At 59.3% G+C, this 17624-nt stretch overlaps 1 protein-coding gene across 2 annotated transcripts in view; it reads right to left on the reverse strand.

Moving 5' to 3' along the window:
• Nucleotides 1-17624, reverse strand: part of SLC7A5 (solute carrier family 7 (amino acid transporter light chain, L system), member 5) — a 58041-nt gene that overhangs the window by 5675 nt on the left and 34742 nt on the right. The window contains exons 3-10 of one of the 2 annotated variants that reach the window (XM_011971778.1): nt 16228-16333; nt 15654-15698; nt 14929-15052; nt 13992-14095; nt 13129-13225; nt 11793-11942; nt 10087-10264; nt 8530-8661 (exon numbers count right to left, since the gene is read on the reverse strand). In XM_011971778.1, the coding sequence (XP_011827168.1) occupies nt 8606-8661; nt 10087-10264; nt 11793-11942; nt 13129-13225; nt 13992-14095; nt 14929-15052; nt 15654-15698; nt 16228-16333 (860 nt within the window). In that variant the 3' untranslated portion in view covers nt 8530-8605. Of the gene's footprint in view, nt 1-6888; nt 8662-10086; nt 10265-11792; nt 11943-13128; nt 13226-13991; nt 14096-14928; nt 15053-15653; nt 15699-16227; nt 16334-17624 lie in introns of those variants that run through there. The other variant, XM_011971784.1, reaches the window with a different exon arrangement.

Genomic DNA, 17624 nt, shown 5'->3' on the forward strand with positions numbered 1-17624 from the left:
GATCACCCCAGGCAGGTGAAGGAATGTTTTGGAATCCCATTTTCTCCTCCCTGAGACAGGGTGGCACCTGGCCGCCTCCTCTGGGTGCTGCAGGCTCAGTTCACTTTCCCACGCTGGAGCCTTCAGGCCAAGCCTCGGGGAGCACAGAACCTCGGGACAGGGGGGATCCAGGGCCCCAGAAATCCAGCTGAAGGAGCGTCAGGGTGACTCCACCTCCCCTGTCCCTCAGAGCAGATGCTCCTAGAATGTTCGTCCTTAGAGCGAGTGAATTAGCGTTCCACCAAGGCTGCTCAGGGAGGGGAAGGGGTAGGGGCAGGGTGTGTGGGGCCCAGCGTGGGCACCGAGCCTGTGTCATCTGTGGTCTCAGTGGGCGGGCAGTGCCAGAAGAGTCATCTCCATCCACTGTCTCCCCTCCGTGCTCTCCCAAGGCGTGGCCCCTCCCCAGGCTGAGGACCCCTCCCCACCATCACCATCTCTGCAGCGTTTTGGCTGAAGACCAAGGACTTCCAGGCTCTTTAGAGGCCAGAGAGGCATCCTGTGTTTGGGACAGTTGGCGGTGACCCAGCCCAGGTGGGGAGTGACCAGAGGACACCCAGGCAGAGCCACTGTTCCCTCCAGGACTCCTGCACCCCCGCTCTGCCCAGATGTTGGCTCCCCACCCTGCCCGGGCTAGGACCCCCATTCACCTCCCTCCACAATTCCCGCAGCCTGTGAAGCCCACGCCCTCGGGTGGTTTTGGCTGACTCCAGGGCAGGGTCGCCTCCTCCTGTCCCAGGCATGCCGCTCTCACAAACACAGCTGGCAAGCACAGTGTAGCGAGCTCAGGAGGATGGTCTAGGATGCAGGAGTCACCGGGAAGGGTCCCAGCCTGCAGCCCACCGTCTTCTGTGTCGGGCTCTTCCCACGACCACCTTTTCCTCCTCCCTCTGCTTTGCTCTGTCCTCCATCCTCCTCTGCACTGGAAGCCTCTCCAGGCCTGAAGGCGGAGTTGCCGGAGCTGTTGCTTGATTAGGGCTGTGGCCCCCATCCCCTGGCCAGGGGAATTCTCTCTCCTCTCCCCTTTTTTCCTCCCCACTTCCCCCTTTCCTCCCTCTTCTCTCACCCTGAGCTGGGTTAGGCAGATCGGCTCTGAGCACAGAGGCAGAAGCACGTTGATTCCGGTCCTCTCAGGGGCCAAGACCCTTTTACATCAGAGCTGGTGAAGGCAGCTGCCCCTGGGCTGGGGGAGGGGCCAGAGCACCACAGAGCCGAGGTCCCCGCTTTCCAGGCCAATGCCTTCCTTCTGTTTCCCTCCCTTTCCTACACCAGGGGTTAGGGTTTAATGTGTGTCTCCATGCCTCCATGTGCTTCTGCCCGCAGTTCCCAGCAGGTCGTAAGAGCTGCCCAGAGTTCCGTCCAGCGGGACCTCACGGGAAGACAGGCTCCCAGCAAGGAGCTCTGCGGGAGGGCGAGGTAGCAGGAGAGGGTTGGTCATGGCGAGACCTGGGCTTTCTGCAATGAGGGGGCGGCGAGAGGATTGGTCACTGGTTCCTTCAGGAAGCCCTGCTCTCCTGGGGAGGGCGCACCTGACAGGCGGCTTCATTCAAATGTGTTTGGGGCTCCCGCCCCCAGAAACGCTCCACGCTCACCCTCTTTCTGGGGGAGAGGGAGCTGCCACACACCATTCGTTTACGCCCGCTGTCTCCCACGGTGCTCAAGGCATTGAAGCGTCAGTTGGAGGGAAGGCAGAGCATGCATGGCAGGCCTTCCTGGGTCCACTGGGATGAGGCCAGGCCATACACAGCACCTTTCTTGGCCTCATCGATGATTCTCTGAGCTGTTTTTGTCCCCACAGATCCATCAGAACGAAATGCCTGTTGACCAGACTGGAGTTCAGCTCCTCTCCCTCCGGCAGGCCCTGAACCTGGACCCCCTCGGCCTGGGCCAGCCGGTGACTCCCGACCCCTGAGAGAGTGCTGGCCCAGGGAGGCTGATTCGTCGTCCCTCAGGCTCCCCACCCCACTCCCCACACAAGAACAAAGAACAAGGTTGAATTCTTTCCAGCCTTGTTCACATCCCCCATGAAAGAGAACCTTTGGCCAGGCACAGTGGTTCATGCCTGGAATCCCAACACCTGGGGAGGCTGAGGCAGGCAGGTCACTTGAGGCCAGGAGTTCAAGACCAGCCCGGCCAACATGGTGAAACCCCATCTCTACTAAAAATAAAAATTTAAAAAAGTAGCCAGGCATAGTGGTAAGCGCCCGTAATCCCAGCTTCTCTGGAGGCTGAGGCAGGAGAATCACTTGAGCCTGGGTGGCGGAGGTTGCAGTGAGCCGAGATCACACCATTGCACTCCAGCCTGGGTGACAGAGCGAGACTCCATCTCAATAAAAAAAATAAAAAAAAAAAAGAAAAGAAAAAGAAGTCTGGATTGGCCGGGTGCTGTGGCTCACACCTGTAGTCCCAGCACTTTGGGAACCCCAGGCCAGTGGATCACTGGAGCCTAGGAGTTTGAGACCAGCCTGCCTAGGAAACAAGAAAGACCCCATCTCTACAAAAAGTTAAAAAAAATTAGCTAGGTGTGGTGGTGCATACCTGTAGTCTCAGCTACTCAGCAGGCTGAGGCAGGAGGATCACTTGACCCCGGGAGGCTGAGGCTGCAGTGAACTGAGATAGTACCACTGCACTCCAGCCTGGGTGACAGAGTGAGACCCTGTCTCAAAGAAAAAAAAAAAAAAAAGTCTGGGTTGGGCTTTGATTTTGACAGGTAGGGGAATGTCAAAATCAAAGCCCGACCCAAACTTTTTTTTTTTCCTTTGAGACAGGGTCTCACTCTACCTGTGTCCACCTTCGTTTACAGGGCTGGACATTGGCCCCCGCAGTGGTCTGGCTGAAGGGAGCCCCTCCCATCTTCCCACAGACCTGCGCCCCACCCAAGGGCCCAGTTGCCGCTCACTTGGGGCCCCCGAGCTGAGATGGGATGCTGGCTTCATTCTTTTCACCTCTTCCACAAATAATGACCAAGGCTTTTGTTTGACCAGACCCTAGAGCTGGGGGACCCGGCAGGGGACAGAGCAGATGAGGACCTGTCTTCAGGAACCTTCCTGGGGTGGGGGTTCACCCATGGGTGACTGCAAGAATGCCAACACCAGCACTGCGGGTGCAGACCGTGCTCTGGGGGAGACGGGCTGGCAGAAGGCACCGTCAGGGCAGGTGTCTGACCATGAAGGGTGGCTGGAGGGAGAGTGGTCCAGGCTGAGCGGAAGGCAGTGGAAAGCCCCGGGATTGGGAGGGGGTCGGGGCAGAGCTTTGGGGACTCCAGGGGCCCAGCCTGACTGGAAAAGGGAGATTGGCCGGGGCCAAGCCAGGTGGGGCTGTGGCTCTGTGGGGCGTCTGCATTTCTCTTCAGGGCAGGAGGAGCTTTTCTGACTGGTGTCCAGCAGGGGTTTGAGGGATGAAGAACAAATCAGGGTTTTTTTTTTCTGAGACGGAGTTTTGCTCTGTCGCCCAGGCTGGAGTGCAGTGGCGCGATCTTGGCTCACTGCAAACTCCACTTCCCAGGTGCACGCCATTCTCCTGCCTCAGCTCCCGAGTGGCTGGGACTACAGGCGCCCGCCACCACGCCCGGCTAATTTTTTGTATTCTTAGTAGAGACAGGGTTTCACCGTGTTAGCCAGGATGGTCTCGCTCTCCTGACCTCGCGATCCGCCCACCTCGGCCTCCCAAAGTGCTGGGATTACAGGCGTGAGCCACTGCGCCCGGCCAAATCAGGGTTTTTAAAGGAGTCGATTTGAAAAGGTTATTGCAGGCTGGGCATGGTGGCTCACGCTTGTCATTCTAGCACTTTGGGAGGCTGAGGCGGGTGGATCACCTGAGGTCAGGAGTTCAAGGCCAGCCTGGCCAACATAGTGAAACCCCATCTCCACTAAAAATACAAAAATTTAGCCGGGCGTGGTGGCACACGCTTGTAATCCCAGCTACTCGAGAGGCTGAGGCAGGAGAATTGCTTGAATCTGGGAGATGGAGGTTGCAGTGAGCTGAGATCACACCACTGCACTCCATCCTGGGTGACAGGGTGAGACTCCGTCTCAAAAAAAAAAAAGGTTATTGCAGCACCGAGGACTATCGCGATGGGGGAACTCTGCTCCCACCGCAGGGTCTACAAGGAGCTTCAGGGCTAGGCGAAGGCTTTTTGTTTTTTTAAGCTCCCAGCCCCACCCTCGGATATCACTCAACAGGCTCCCAGGGAGTCCCCAGACGCTGGTGCAGGTGTGTGGAGGCCTGCTTCACTGGTGACCTCACGTGGCCAGTGTCAGGGGCTGGGGCAGCCCGAGTTTGAGTTCTCTTCTCCTTCCTGTCCCTCGACAAGCCCATCGCAATGGTCAAGTTCCCAAAGGGGTATGCACCTGCCCCAGGTCCATCCAAGGTCCCCAGCTCCAAAAATTGCTTTCCAAATTCCAGCTCCCTTAGAGGGCGGCCAGTTCTCAATCGTGAGGGGTGAGCTATAGGATTAATTTGCCTTTGAATAGCAGAGAGGCCTGGGCCTCATCTTCCCAGCAGCAGAAGCATTATTATAATGCACCCGAATTCTCCCAGAGCCCACGGGAGGTGGCTAGGCCCTTACTGCCTGGGTGGTCACAGTGGGGGGCTCACACAGATCCTGGGCCAGGGCTCCACGTGACCCCAGTTGCCGCAAAGGTTCCCAGCACCCCAGAATGCCCTGGTCCACCACTGGGCAAGGTCTCCCTAATGAAAGGGCCGCGGGGAGGAGGGTGCCCAGCGCACTAGGGAAAAGCTGCCCAACCCCCAGTTCCAGGAGACCTGCAGCCAGGAGGCCTCTTTGCTAACACCCCATGGAGCTGACTGCTCACTCCAGTGACTTCATATTTCTGGCACCTGGAGCCTTCCTGGTTCCTTGTGGGACTCGGTGGCTCCAGGATAAGACTCAGACTATGGGACCCACTCAGGGCCTGTGACCCCAATCCCTGTCCCCCACCTCCCGTTCAGCTGGGACAAGACTGCATGGGTCCTGCAGACAGGCACCTCCACTGGATCCAGGATGGAGCCCCACGGTTGCCCTCCCACCCGGTGCTGGGAGGTAGATGAGGGGTTCATGCTCTGAGCCCCGGACTTGCCCTCTTAACTGAGAGGCTCGGGAGTGTTCTGGGAACACAGAATCAGTGCTGCTTCCTCTCTTGCTCTGATCCCAGCCTAGAGAAAAGCTTCCTTCCTGACCTCCCAGGATCTGGAGCCCTGCATCCTCCCAGCGGGTGACTTCCAAGCCCTTCCCAACTTCACCCCTGCAGCTCCCTGGGACTGGAACCTTCCCCCTCCTCCATGGTGGTCTCCACCTGAATGTCCCTGTGCAGGCTGCCTGCCCCCTACTCCCGAGGCAGATCCGAGATCCCGGCTCAGCCCCCACATCCTCGAGGGGTGCGTGCTCACATGTGATGCCTATGCTACCTACCGGTCCATGGCTCACCCCCACCCAGCGGCCTCAGTGGGCTGTCGGTGAATGAATGAATGAATGAATATGTGGAGGTGGGAAGGAATGGGGTGGCCGAGAGGGGGCCAGGAACATTCCCGCACACAGAGCCCGGCGCAGAAGAAAAGAACACAGGACATCAGCGGTAGGATGATTGATGTTTCTTTAAAAATAAAAACCCCACAAAAAAGCCAGAACACCCTACCCACCCCAGCCCAGTGTAACAGGTTAGCCATTAACACGGAATAGAAACGGTCCCAGGCACACACGTCATTACTTGGCAGAGGGTGTCCGGCCTGGTCAGCCGACGTCACAGTGGATGGCCCTGCGTGGTCGGGACACAGACGAGGAGCAGGCGTGGCACCTGCGCCACGCAGAGCAGCAAGGCTGAGCACGACCACTGGAAATAAATAAACACGGTGCCGACAGCATCTTTAAATTAGTAAGACGTTAGCACAAAACAAAAAAGCAAAACGACTGAAAAAACACTTGTTTGTTTTGGTGGGGTGTGCTTGAAAACACCTGAAACCCACAAGTGGAAACCTTCGGGGACGTTTGTCAGTGGAGTGTGGAGAAAAAGGGACGGAAAAGCAGAGTCTTCTGAGACGGTCCCCTGTGGTGGCCCTGGTCCCCTGTGGTACTCCAACACAGCAGGAAGGGGAGGGTGAAGCAGGCCTCAGTCAGCACCTCGGGACATGGCCCCTACCTTCTGAAGTGGGGTCCCCAGGCTGGGGTGGGGCACACAGCACCAAGGATCACAGACTGGACCCCCCATCGACCTTCTGCGGAGGAGCTCCCACCCCAGCCCAGATGCCTGGAAGAGACCTATGCAGTGTGAAGATGGACCCCAGCGGCCCCCGCCATTTCACTCAGCAGCTACTTCCCACAACAGACACAGAACAGCCCCCATGCTCGCCCACAGCCGCAGCAGCCAACAGGCAAGCACGTGTCATCGAGAGTCCGCTGGCTCCCCGCATCCTTGAGGCATGCCCACCTCCCAGAGCAGGAGGCTGGAACAGAACGGCATCCCGAGGACCCCTACCCGAGGCGGGAAGGGAAGAGGCCGACGTCGTGCATGGGCCCCGCCAGCTCCAGTGGGACACATGCGTCCAGGCAGCACCTCTCCCAGACCCGGGGCTGTGGCCGCCTACAGCAACGCGCCAGGCAGGTAGGGCACCAGCTACTGTCCTTATCTGCCGCCCAGAGAACGGGCCTGGAGGGAAGAGGTCTTGCCCAACAGTCAGTCCATCTGCCCACTGGTGGTCCTCGGCGTCCGGACTGTGGGCTGTCCCTTGGACGAGTGGGATTCGGCCCCAGGAAGGATGCAGTACCCATGAGCAGACGCTGTGGAAGTCGGTCCATGTGCAGCAGGAAGCAACGGGGCGGGGGTGCCAGGGCTGGATGGGCCCCTGGGCTCTGGAATAAAAGTCTTCATTCCTCAAGCAAGAGAGATGGACATCTGGCCCCGGGTCCCTAAACTGTCTATCAGGTTTCTGCAGGCCCACTGGATGATGAGGGGGTCCTGGGGCCCAGGCAGGGGGCGGCAGGCTCCACTGAGCACCTGCTCAGAGCTTGCGGCTTGAGCAGCCGCTGGTCAGTGAAGCCATGTCCAGCACCGCTCCGGTGGCTCCCGGCTTGGGGTACTCAGGGCTGTGCCACAGGCCAGCTCCTCCAGCCACAGCGGAGCACTGGAGTGATTCTGGACCACGTGGCTCCACCTCTAGCTGGGGAGAAGAGAAGACAGAGCCCCCCAGACCTCAGGAGAGGCCCGGTGGGGTCTTCTTGTTCTGCGGGCCCCTGGCTGCTGCCACAGAGGCAGCAACAGCTCAGGAAAGTGGACCACACTGGCTGGGCCTCGGCTGCCTCCCATAGGGAAAAAAATTCACAGGAACAACAGAAACGGTGGGAGCTGCTATCTCCCTCTCTGCAGGAGGGTGAGGACTGGGTGAGAGCCCAGGGACCTCCAAACGCAGGCGGCAGAGAGGTGAGCAGTGCTTGGCTCTGTCTCCTAGACAACGGGCATCAGGGGGACCAGGACAAGACGTGAGGGTGACAGGGAGAGTGGGGAGGTGCTTTGGCCGGGAGCCGGAACCCAGCCCTGGCCAGAAGGGGCTGCTGGGCAGGGATTTATTTGGGCAGCACAGAGGCCAAAGCTTTGGAGCCTGAGGGCAGCTGTGACCTCCAGGACAGGGGACACTGCTGTGTGGAGCCCAGAGCGGGTTCCCACTTGGGTACCTGGCCACGGTGTGTCTGCTTTTCTTGCCTGCGTCTAGAAGACTGAAGGGCAGGGCTTTGTCTGCATGAACCAGAACTCAGCCTCCAAAACTGGACACAGAAAGAGCCAGGAGGTCGCACTGCCCAGAGGCCAGGCCTGGTGAGCTAGGGGAGATGCCGGCACCCCCCGCACCCTGGGGCTGTTCCCTGGCTTGGGATGGTGTCTCGGGGCTAGGATATATGGTCTGGAGTCCAACAGGGCCTCAGGTACCTCCTGGGAGGAGCTCTGGAATCACCCACCTCGGACCCTCCACCTCGCCTGGATCCCCCACCCCCATCCCAGTGCCACCCTACGGCTGAGTTTCCACTCTGCAAACCCTAAGGCAGAGACATAAGCCCACAGGGTTGGTTTTCATGAATGTCACAAGCACATGAGTCTGGGCAGCTGTCCGGCTTTCAGTGCAAGTCTATGGTAGCGATGAGGTTTCAAGTCTCAGTAGCTCTGTTCGCCCAGGGTCTGGTCCCTTGGGGCACATAGTGTGCAGGAGAAAGGAAGGCTCCTGCCCTCCCCAGCTCCTTAAAAAATCATCATCCTAGTGGTGTCAAGTTGACCCAAAATTTAAGTTAAAAAAAAAACAACAAAACAAGTAAACAAAGGAGGGAAGAGAAAAGGGGCCCGACGAGACCAAACGCTGCTCCTGGGCCAGGAGCACAGGCACACCTGGGTCCCGGACTCGACCTCAGCTGAGGGACGAGATTCGTACCAGAGTTTTCACAGCAGCTCCGCCGCCCGACCTGGGAGGGACAGCGAGGGACTGGGATGCGCAGCTGAGCTGTGGACTGTGGGGAACCGGAGTGGGTTCGAGGGGGTGAGCTGCGTTAACTGGCCTCTGTGCATGCTCCTCTGGCAGCCTCTTGGCCTCCTGGCTATGTCTCCTGAGGAACCACCTGCATGAGCTTCTGACACAGGACGGTCGTGGAGACTGTCAGGAGAGAAGACAGCTGTGTTAACCTGGGGGCTGGACAAGCACCAGCGGGACATGGGGGCATGAGCTGGGGCTCCCCTAGCCCTGCTGTCACCTAACCCAGCACTGCCGCCCCTCCCAAAGTTGCAGAGAAGCCAGAGCTGGGATTTTAAGGAACCCTCCCTTGTGTACTTGCGCAGGTGGATATCGGGTGCCCGAGGCGCTGTCTCCTGCTGAAATGCAGAAGTACCGCATCCCACTTGGCCCACCCCTTGCCTGCTTCAGAACCCTGGGGAGGCAGAGTGCAGCCCGTGGAGCACACAAACCAGGCCCTGGAGTCTCGGCAAAGTGCAACGGGGGAATGACAGGCCTTCCTGCAGGTCCACACCCGGGCCAGCACCTGGACACACACCCGGACTGTTCACAGCAGCCAGGCTGTCCTGCGGGCAGGGCTGGAGGGGCCAATCTGCTAAGGGTTCTCGGAAGACCTGTCACGCCTGGGACTTCCGCAGAGACATGGCTCCGGGGAGGGAGACTGGTTTCAGGATAGACGGGGTTTTGCTTTAAGCTCTTGGTGTCCTGAATGACAGTTAATGCAGATCCCACTGCAAAGCTTGAGGCAAATGTTCTACCATGACCCTGGCGGTGATCAGTGTGGGTTGGGGTGGGGGGTCTCCCTGCCTGTGTTGCTGCCATTCCAGGAATTTTCAAAGCCACCCAGTAACATGGGGATCAGCGTCTAGGGCCGCAGGCACCCCGGCGTTTTTCTAGGAGCCTGGCCACATTTACAGGCGCGGAGGACGGGGTCCTGAGCTTGGTGGTAAAGCACCCCTGGGTCACTGCTGCACCCCCGGGTCTCTGGTCAGAGAGGAGGGTTTCTCCCTCTGCTTTTTTTTTTTCTGAGACAGAGTCTTGCTCTGTCACCCAGACTGGAGTACAATGGTGAGATCTCAGCTCACTGCAACCTCTGTCTCCCGGGTTCAAGTGATTCTCCTGCCTTAGCCTCCTGAGTAGCTGGGATTACAGGTGTGTGCCACCACGCCCAGCTAATTTGTGTATTTTTAGTAGAGACAGAGTTTCACCATGTTGGCCAGGCTGGTCTTGAACTCCTGACCTCAATTGATCCACCTGCCTCTGCCTCTTTCTGCCTTTCTCGGTAAGTCCGCTGTGTCAGCTGGTGGCAGCCAGCAAGATTTTGTCACTTGGCAGCAGTAGCCTGGTGTTCTGGAATCCCTCGTCCTGAGAGGTGAGCTGGTGCTGCGCTGAGCGTCTTATCCCCGAAACATGTGGGCTGCGTGTCACTGGCAGACACTGCAGGGACCTGAACCCTGCTGCCACCCAACATGCCTGGCTCCGTGTGGGTGGAGATGGCCGACGCCTCTCAACTCCCTTCGCTGCCCAGGGCAGAGGGTACTGTGGGCTGCGTGCCAGTGAGATACTCACAGATGCCCTGGAGGAGCCACTGGGGCTTGTTTTTCCACCAGACCCCGAAGAAGTAGACGGGCAGCCCGCTGAGGATGATGGTGAAGCCGATGCCACACTCCACAGGCGTCTTCCAGAAGGAGACGGCGATCAGGAAGAGGCAGGCCAGGATGAAGAACACGGGCAGGGCCAAGTTCACCTGGAGCAGAGGACAGGGCCTGGATGAGCCTCCCTCCCCCATGCCCTGAGGTTCCTCAGCCCTCCTGGGCCCTCCACACCCACAGCCGCTGACTTCCAGGTCACCAGGATGTGAGCTGCACCCCATCTGGCTCACCTACCGACCTGTCCCACTCTAGCCTCTGCACACAGTGCTGGGCCTGGATCTGCCTCACGCACCGGCCTGTCCCGCCCTAGACTCTGCACACAGTGCTGGGCCTGGATCTGGCTCACGCACCGGCCTGTCCCGCTCTAGACTCTGCACACAGGGCTGGGCACATTGCCAGGGGCTCAGGCGGCTGCTGATGAGGGATGGAAGGAGCCAGCTTCATCTCCCGAGGCCTCCGACGGGCAGGGAAGGTCACAGCTCCATTCCCACATCACAGGCCTGGAAACCCTGAGCCGCCAGGACACGCAGGGGCCTGATGCTTCCAGGAGACAGTGGCCACCCACTAAGAAGCCAGGAGACCACCCTCTTGGAGACCCTGTTGTGGACACCGCTGAGCAAAAGCCCATCCCTGAAGCTGTGGCCTAAACTGTCACCTTCAGCAGACAAGCTCCACCCGGCACAGAAGCCAGGCAGGGCTGTGAGGAGCCTGCAGGCCCAGCCCGTGACCCGCGGTTTGGCACGGCTGTGGGATTGACTCGGCTGTCCTGAATCCATGCGGCCTGCACTGATGGGCTAGGACACGTGGTCAGCCCTGCGTCTCCCAGGGTGCCCTGTCCAATTGGATGGATTCAGGACAGCCGAGTCAATCCCACAGCCGTGCCAAACCGTGGGTCACGGGCTGGGCCTGCAGGCTCCTCACAGCCCTGCCTGGCTTCTGTGCCGGGTGGAGCTTGTCTGCTGAAGGTGACAGTTTAGGCCACAGCTTCAGGGATGGGCTTTTGCTCAGCGGTGTCCACAACAGGGTCTCCAAGAGGGTGGTCTCCTGGCTTCTTAGTGGGTGGCCACTGTCTCCTGGAAGCATCAGGCCCCTGCGTGTCCTGGCGGCTCAGGGTTTCCAGGCCTGTGATGTGGGAATGGAGCTGTGACCTTCCCTGCCCGTCGGAGGCCTCGGGAGATGAAGCTGGCTCCTTCCATCCCTCATCAGGGGCTCACCACCGCCCACCTACGACTGCAATGTCCTTATCTGCTTCCCTTCATTCAAAGGTGCACAAGCTCTGTGCCATCTGTTGTCCTTTGAGGAACCCCAGCTCCTGCAATCACACTGGGCACTCTTGTAGCTGGGTCAACAGTCATCACCGGAATTAGCTGACCCCGTGTCTGCTGCAAAAGCACGGGCACACACGGCCTTGCACCCCTCCCACTGGGACCCCCTGCGGCATGAGCCCTGGTTTGCCAAGGGGAGACTCGGGCTTGATGTGGACGTGGCCCTGCCCAGGTGCATGCAGGCAGGGGCAGGTCCAGAGGCTGAGCTGGGATGCTGGCTCCCGACTCAGGGTCCTTAGGACCCATGGACCCTGCCTCTGTGAAGGCTGCCTGGGGGAGCCGGAGGCTCTGGGCTCACCTTGATGGGCCGCTCCAGCCCGGGCTTTCTATAGCGCAGCCAGATCATGCCGATGATGGCCAGGGCCACGCAGAGCCAGTTGAAGAAGCTGAAGAAGTTGATGACGGAGAAGATGTCCTTGGAGAAGGCATAGAGCAGCGTCATCACGCACTGGAAGAGAGAGGCGGCTGGCTGAGCCCTGGAGCCCACAACTAGGGCTGGGGAGGGCCGTGGTAGCCACTGGGGACCGTCTATCCTGGCTGGGCCCAGCTGAGCACCAGGGAATTTTGTTTTAAAGGAGAAACCTCATCTGAGCAACATGCAAGGTCTTAGAGGAGGAAAGGAGGCAAGGAGAGAAGGAAGGAGGAGAGGAGGAGGGAAGGAGGGAGAGGAGGGAAGGAGGGAGGAGGGAAGGGAGAAGGAAATGGAAACCACATTTGGGTTACGGACAGGTGAAGAGCACAGTGTACACATGCAGCTGGGCTCTGCTGGACTGTGGCTTTGTGTGTGAGGGCCACAACCTGACCTAACTCAGTGGTCACCAAGAAAACTGTTTCTGTAACCCCCAGCACAGCTGTGCTCCCGAGGACCGTGCAGCTGCCAAAGAGTCCAGGACTCACTGCCCTTCCTGACTCGCTTCTAACACAGGGAAGGATTAGTAAGCAAGGGCCAGGATCTCTGAGGCCAGACCACAGCTTCCTCTGCTGTCTCTCACTGGTTTTGACGGAAGCAGCCTGTAGGGAGGCCAGTGTGCTGAGGGGCGGGGCCTGCAGCCCATAGTCATGCAGGAAGCCACCATGGGAGTGGCCTCTCCAGCCCTGGTCACACCCTCGGATGAGACCACAGCTCCAGGCATCAGCTCCCTGAATCCTGGACTCACGGAAACTGTGGGATAACAAGTGCTTTTCCTTTTAGATCGCTACGTTTTGGAGTGATGAGTGACACAGCAAGAGGGAACGAGGGCAATCAAAGGCGCTGGCATGGAAAGATGCAGGAGAAGTGGAAGGAAACTGCGTGTGATGCACGCCGCTGAGAAACGAACACGGGGCAGGTGCCTGCGGAGGCAGAGGTGCAGTGAGCCAGGCAGCCAGCAGAGCAGCAACCTGGGTGGAGCTTCTGCTTCCCGCATTCCCGATGGACTGAATTGCTTGCAGCAGTCACCATATATTGTTTTTGGAATAAAATCTTAAGGCCCTCCAGCACTCTCTGGCATGCAGTGGAGCTCGGCAGGAGGCCATGTTTGAGCTGCCACCCAGTCCACACCCCAGACAAAGCTGCAAGCTGTGGCAGCCTCCCTCTGGGAAGCTCCTGGACAACCCCCAGGGACGTAGGGCACGGGGCTGTGCAGCAGGCTTACCGTGAACACGAGGGACGGCACAGGGGTGAGGAGCCGTGGGTGGATCATGGAGAGGATGGAGGGCAGGTGGCCTTCCCGGGAACCCACGAAGAAGAGCCTGAGGACAGAACAGAGTGGCATCAGCCACTGCCTCACAACTCAGCACAGGGACAGGGACATGGCAGGCTGGGGAGTGGACAGGGTCCGTGCCTGGCTTGTCTGGGCCTCTCTGGCCAGAGTGGGAACCGGGACCCTCCAGCTGCTGGCTGTGGGCCTCTCAGTGTCCCCAACCAACTCAGCTGGCAAGGACAGAAACTTGGGAGCCACTGCTCACTCCAGCCCCGGGGGCTGAGCGGCAATCATGGGGCATCTAGGACACCACGGCTGTGTCACTTCCAGGCAGGAACAGGGAGGCGAGGGCCAAAGTTCACGCTTCCTTTATTTCTGTATTATTTGAGCTTGCTGCTTTTTTTTTTTTTTGAGATGGTCTCACTTTGTCACCCAGGCTGGAGTGCAGTGGCACCATCTCAGCTCACTACAGTCTCAACCTTCTGGTCACAAGCAATCCTTCCACCTCAGCACCCCAAGTAGCTGGGGCTACGGTGGCACATGCCACCACGCCTGGCTGATTTTTGTATATTTTTGTAGAGACAGGGTTTTGCCATGTTGCTCAGGCCAGTCTCGAACTCCTGAGCTCAAGCGATCTGCCCACCTCGGCCTCCTAAAGTGCTGTGATGACAGGCATGAGCCACCGTGCCTGGCCTATTGGAGCAACTGTGTATCCCCAGTATCACAGAGACAAACCCTTTACAGACATGGAACGTGTTGAACCGGGCCATGAGGCCTGGGCCTCCCTCACCTGCTGTGGGTAGGGCTGCGCTCACCTGGAAGATGTGAACAGGGACCCATTGACGGAGCCGAAGCAGGACAAGCCCACGAAGACGGGGATGATCCAGGACATGACGCCCAGGTGATAGTTCCCGAAGTCCTAGGCAGGCACAACCAGTGAGCTGGGCCCCAACGGCTGGCTCTCGCCCTCCTCGCGCTCACCAGGAGCCCTGTGAGCTCACAAGAGCCCTCTGCAGAGGACCTCTTGGGCTGGATTCTGGCCTCTGGGGGGACTTCCCAGGACAGGGATTTCCAGCGGCCCCTGCCCAGCCTGCTTGTGGGGGAGCACTTGCTGGTCCTGATTTGCCCCTTCCTCTGGACTCCTCTGGACTCCTCTGGAGCAAGCTACGGCCTCCAGGTGGGGATCTTGCCTTCCCTATCTGGGGTCCTCTGCAGGCCCAGCACGGTGCCCTGCAGGCCGTGGGCTGGGAGTCAGAGCTTGTTCAGTAGGAAGCTGGCCAGAGCGCCCACTCCCTGTTTCCCCGGCCCTGGGAGGGCAATGGGAGGAGCCTTGGAAGCTATGGGGCCAGCCTGGCTGAGCTGCTCAGTGACACTGCCCGGGCTTGGCCTCCCGCCTGCCAAGCCAGCAGCAGCCATGCCTTCTAAAGAACCCTAGTCTGTGGCAGACTCCAATCTTTCTGCACTCAGATTTAAAACGACCGCTGCCTTGGACTCCCTAGGCCTTCTGGCTTACAGCTGGTTCTGGGTGTGGCCTGGCATCAGATTTTAAACCCCTCTCCCCTGTGACTCTCCCCAGCAGCCAAGGTCGAGGACGATCCCCAGACACTTCCTCTGAGGCTGTTGTGAGGGGAGACCACCACTCCACTCCTCCGGGTAGGGGAGGCTTAGAGACTGGGGCACCTCTCCAGTCTGGAGGGGATGCGCTGGTCACAGCCTCAGACCCCTGGTGGAAGCTGGCGGGTAGCGACTCACCACGGCCACGGCCTCGGAAGCCAGCATCTGCTCGGTGGACAGGGTGGTGAAGTAGGCCAGGTTGGTCAGCACGTACACCAGCGTCACGATGGGCAGGGAGATGATGATGGCCAGGGGCAGGTTTCTGGAAGGAACAGGGACGACATGTCACTCAACGCGCCCAGGCTGAAAGTCAAACCCTGTGCCCACGAGCCAGGTGGGCTCCTCGCCAGCAGCAGCTCCAGCCTCTGTGCCCAGCTTCTCGGGGAAGGTGGGAAGCAGTAAGAGAGCACAGGCTGGCGGCAGGAGACTGCCTGGAGCGGGACACTGCACAGACCTGGCTGGTGCCTTGGCCATGGCCTCAGCTTCCCCACCTGAGAAATGAGGATTCTTCTGGGTGACCTCAAGGGCTCAGGCGAGCTAAGTCAGGCCGCCCCGGTCTGAATCCTAAGGCTCTGCCCACGAGCTACACAGCCGGGGACCAGAGACGAGAGCCCAAGCAGCTCCTCTGTACCATCCCGCCCTGAGTGGGGGCCTCACTTGCCACCCGTTCTCTGGAGAAACCGTTCTCAGGGCCACATGGCCAGAAGCCACCCGCTCCACATCCTGCTGGCCCCAGAGGCCCCAATCGTGGCCCTACTGTGAGCTGGCCTGAGCCAACCAACAGGCTTCAGGTGGCACGTGGCCGCCTCCTGCCTCACAGTACAATAATGAAAAACGACGCCTCCGTCCCTTCGTGCACGTACCTGTAGGGGTTGATCATTTCTTCTGTGACAAAATTCAAGTAATTCCTAAAATTTAGAGAACAGCTTTCAAATGATCTGATCCTCATCAGGGAAAAGAAATCACCTGGCAGAGAGCACCCGACCCCCCAACCCCAGTGGTCTGCTCGCCGGGCTGCAAAGCAGACCCGGAGTGGAAGTTCAGCCTCCTGTCTGCTCCCGGGGTCCCTCTACCCCTTCCAGGCCCTACTCCACATTTCCTGCCCGCTCGCCCTACCGGGGTGATTCTCAGGTCCCTGTGAGGCCTGCCTGAGCGCAGGAGCCAGGCCGGGGACCCGGAGGGGCCGCAGGGCTCAGCTGCCTCCACCTGCCACCTTCGCCCGCCAAGACGGAGACACAGAGCTGGAGCCAGAGTAGGGCTGCAGCGGGCGGCCTCCCCACGCTTCACTGGGGTGTGGGTGATTCTGAAGGGTCACCTGCCACTCTATACTGTCCACTCCCTTTAACTGCCCCTTGATGGCTGGGAGGTTTGGGATTCCTGGACACGTCAGGGAATGTGTGTCCCCAGACTAAGGGACCCAGACATTCCAGACCCTACCATCCTCCGTAGGCAAAGAGGCCGCTGTATAATGCCAGCACGATGTTCCCCACATCCAATTTGGTGCCTTCAAATGAGAACTTGGGATCTAGATTGGACACATCACCTGGCAGGGGCCAAAGAAAGGAACGCTGGGTTAGAGAGCACAGAACAGAGGTCATGCTACCAGTTCCAGAATGTTCCTGGAGCAAAATACATAGCAAAAAAAATGCTGGAGTGAAGGCTTTTCACTGTGACAAATGGTATGTACCTGCTGAGCCACATGGAGGGTGCAGGGTTCCAACCACAACCAGAGGAACGTGGCCCCACTGGAGGCCCTGTGCTGTGCCCACCTGAGAGGGGACCGGCAGCTCTGACCACCGCCCAGGAGGGCCCCTCAGACGCTACAGGAGGTCAGGAGGGAGGGGTCAAGCAGTCCCAGTTGTCTTTAAGAAGGTTCCCTGAGACCTCATGACATGAGTGTCGAGGCAGTACGAAGCCAGGGGACCTCAGTTTGCATCCTGGCTGCGGCACCAAGGAAGGCCCAGAGCCACCAGGGCCCCGCTTCTTGGGGTGTGGGGAGCTCGGAACAGACTGCCTTCCCTCCAGGGCTCACAGGACAGGCCTGGGGAAGAACACAGGTTTGTCCTGGACTGTCTTGAGCGTACAGCCAGCTGCAGCCGGGGCAGGGACAAGGGCAGGGCTGCCGGGCCGAGAACGAACCCTGGCTGTGTGCAGAGCTCTCTCCTTTGCTATCTGAGGAAATGCGTCACTGGACTTCGTGACGGGTCCACCCTGTTCCAGAAGGACCTCATTTCAAAATCTGAACCTCAGTCACATCTGCAAAGACCCCTTTTCCAAATAAGGCCACCAGCATTCACGGGTTCCCCGGGAGGACGTGTCTTTTGGGGGAAGGGGTGTCTCCGGAAGGTCACCTGGCTGCTAGGACAGCTCTGGCCCTTTCTGTGACTGTTACGTCCTCTGTGAAATGGGCCCGGTGTGTTCGAGCCCGGAATACATTGCCCAGACACCTGTCTCACGGACCACTGTGCTTCAGGAAGGAGAACTTGGAAACAAGACGAAAGACACCACCGGAACAGAGGAGCTGGTCCCCTCCCGCCCGCCTGCCAGGCGCACACACAGCTGGAGGCACAAGTGGAAATCCTGGTCAGGCTGTGGACTGTCAGTTCATGTGAGAACCGTGTGTGAGTGCCCGTCGTGCTGAGAACTCACCAGCCCGTCTCGCAGGGCCAGGAATGGATGGGCCCCGGGGCTGCTGTGTCCCACCTTGTGGCCTTAGACCACAGGTCACCATGGGGGCCCAAGAAGGGGAAACACCTTGGTGGTCCAGGGAACACTGCAGAGCAACGAGGTGAGCAAATTTCAAAGGGGGCCCGTGAAGGGAGGTTCCCATAAGA

Source organism: Mandrillus leucophaeus, unplaced genomic scaffold, assembly GCF_000951045.1.
Source record: "Mandrillus leucophaeus isolate KB7577 unplaced genomic scaffold, Mleu.le_1.0 Scaffold10, whole genome shotgun sequence".
Taxonomy (NCBI): domain Eukaryota; kingdom Metazoa; phylum Chordata; class Mammalia; order Primates; family Cercopithecidae; genus Mandrillus; species Mandrillus leucophaeus.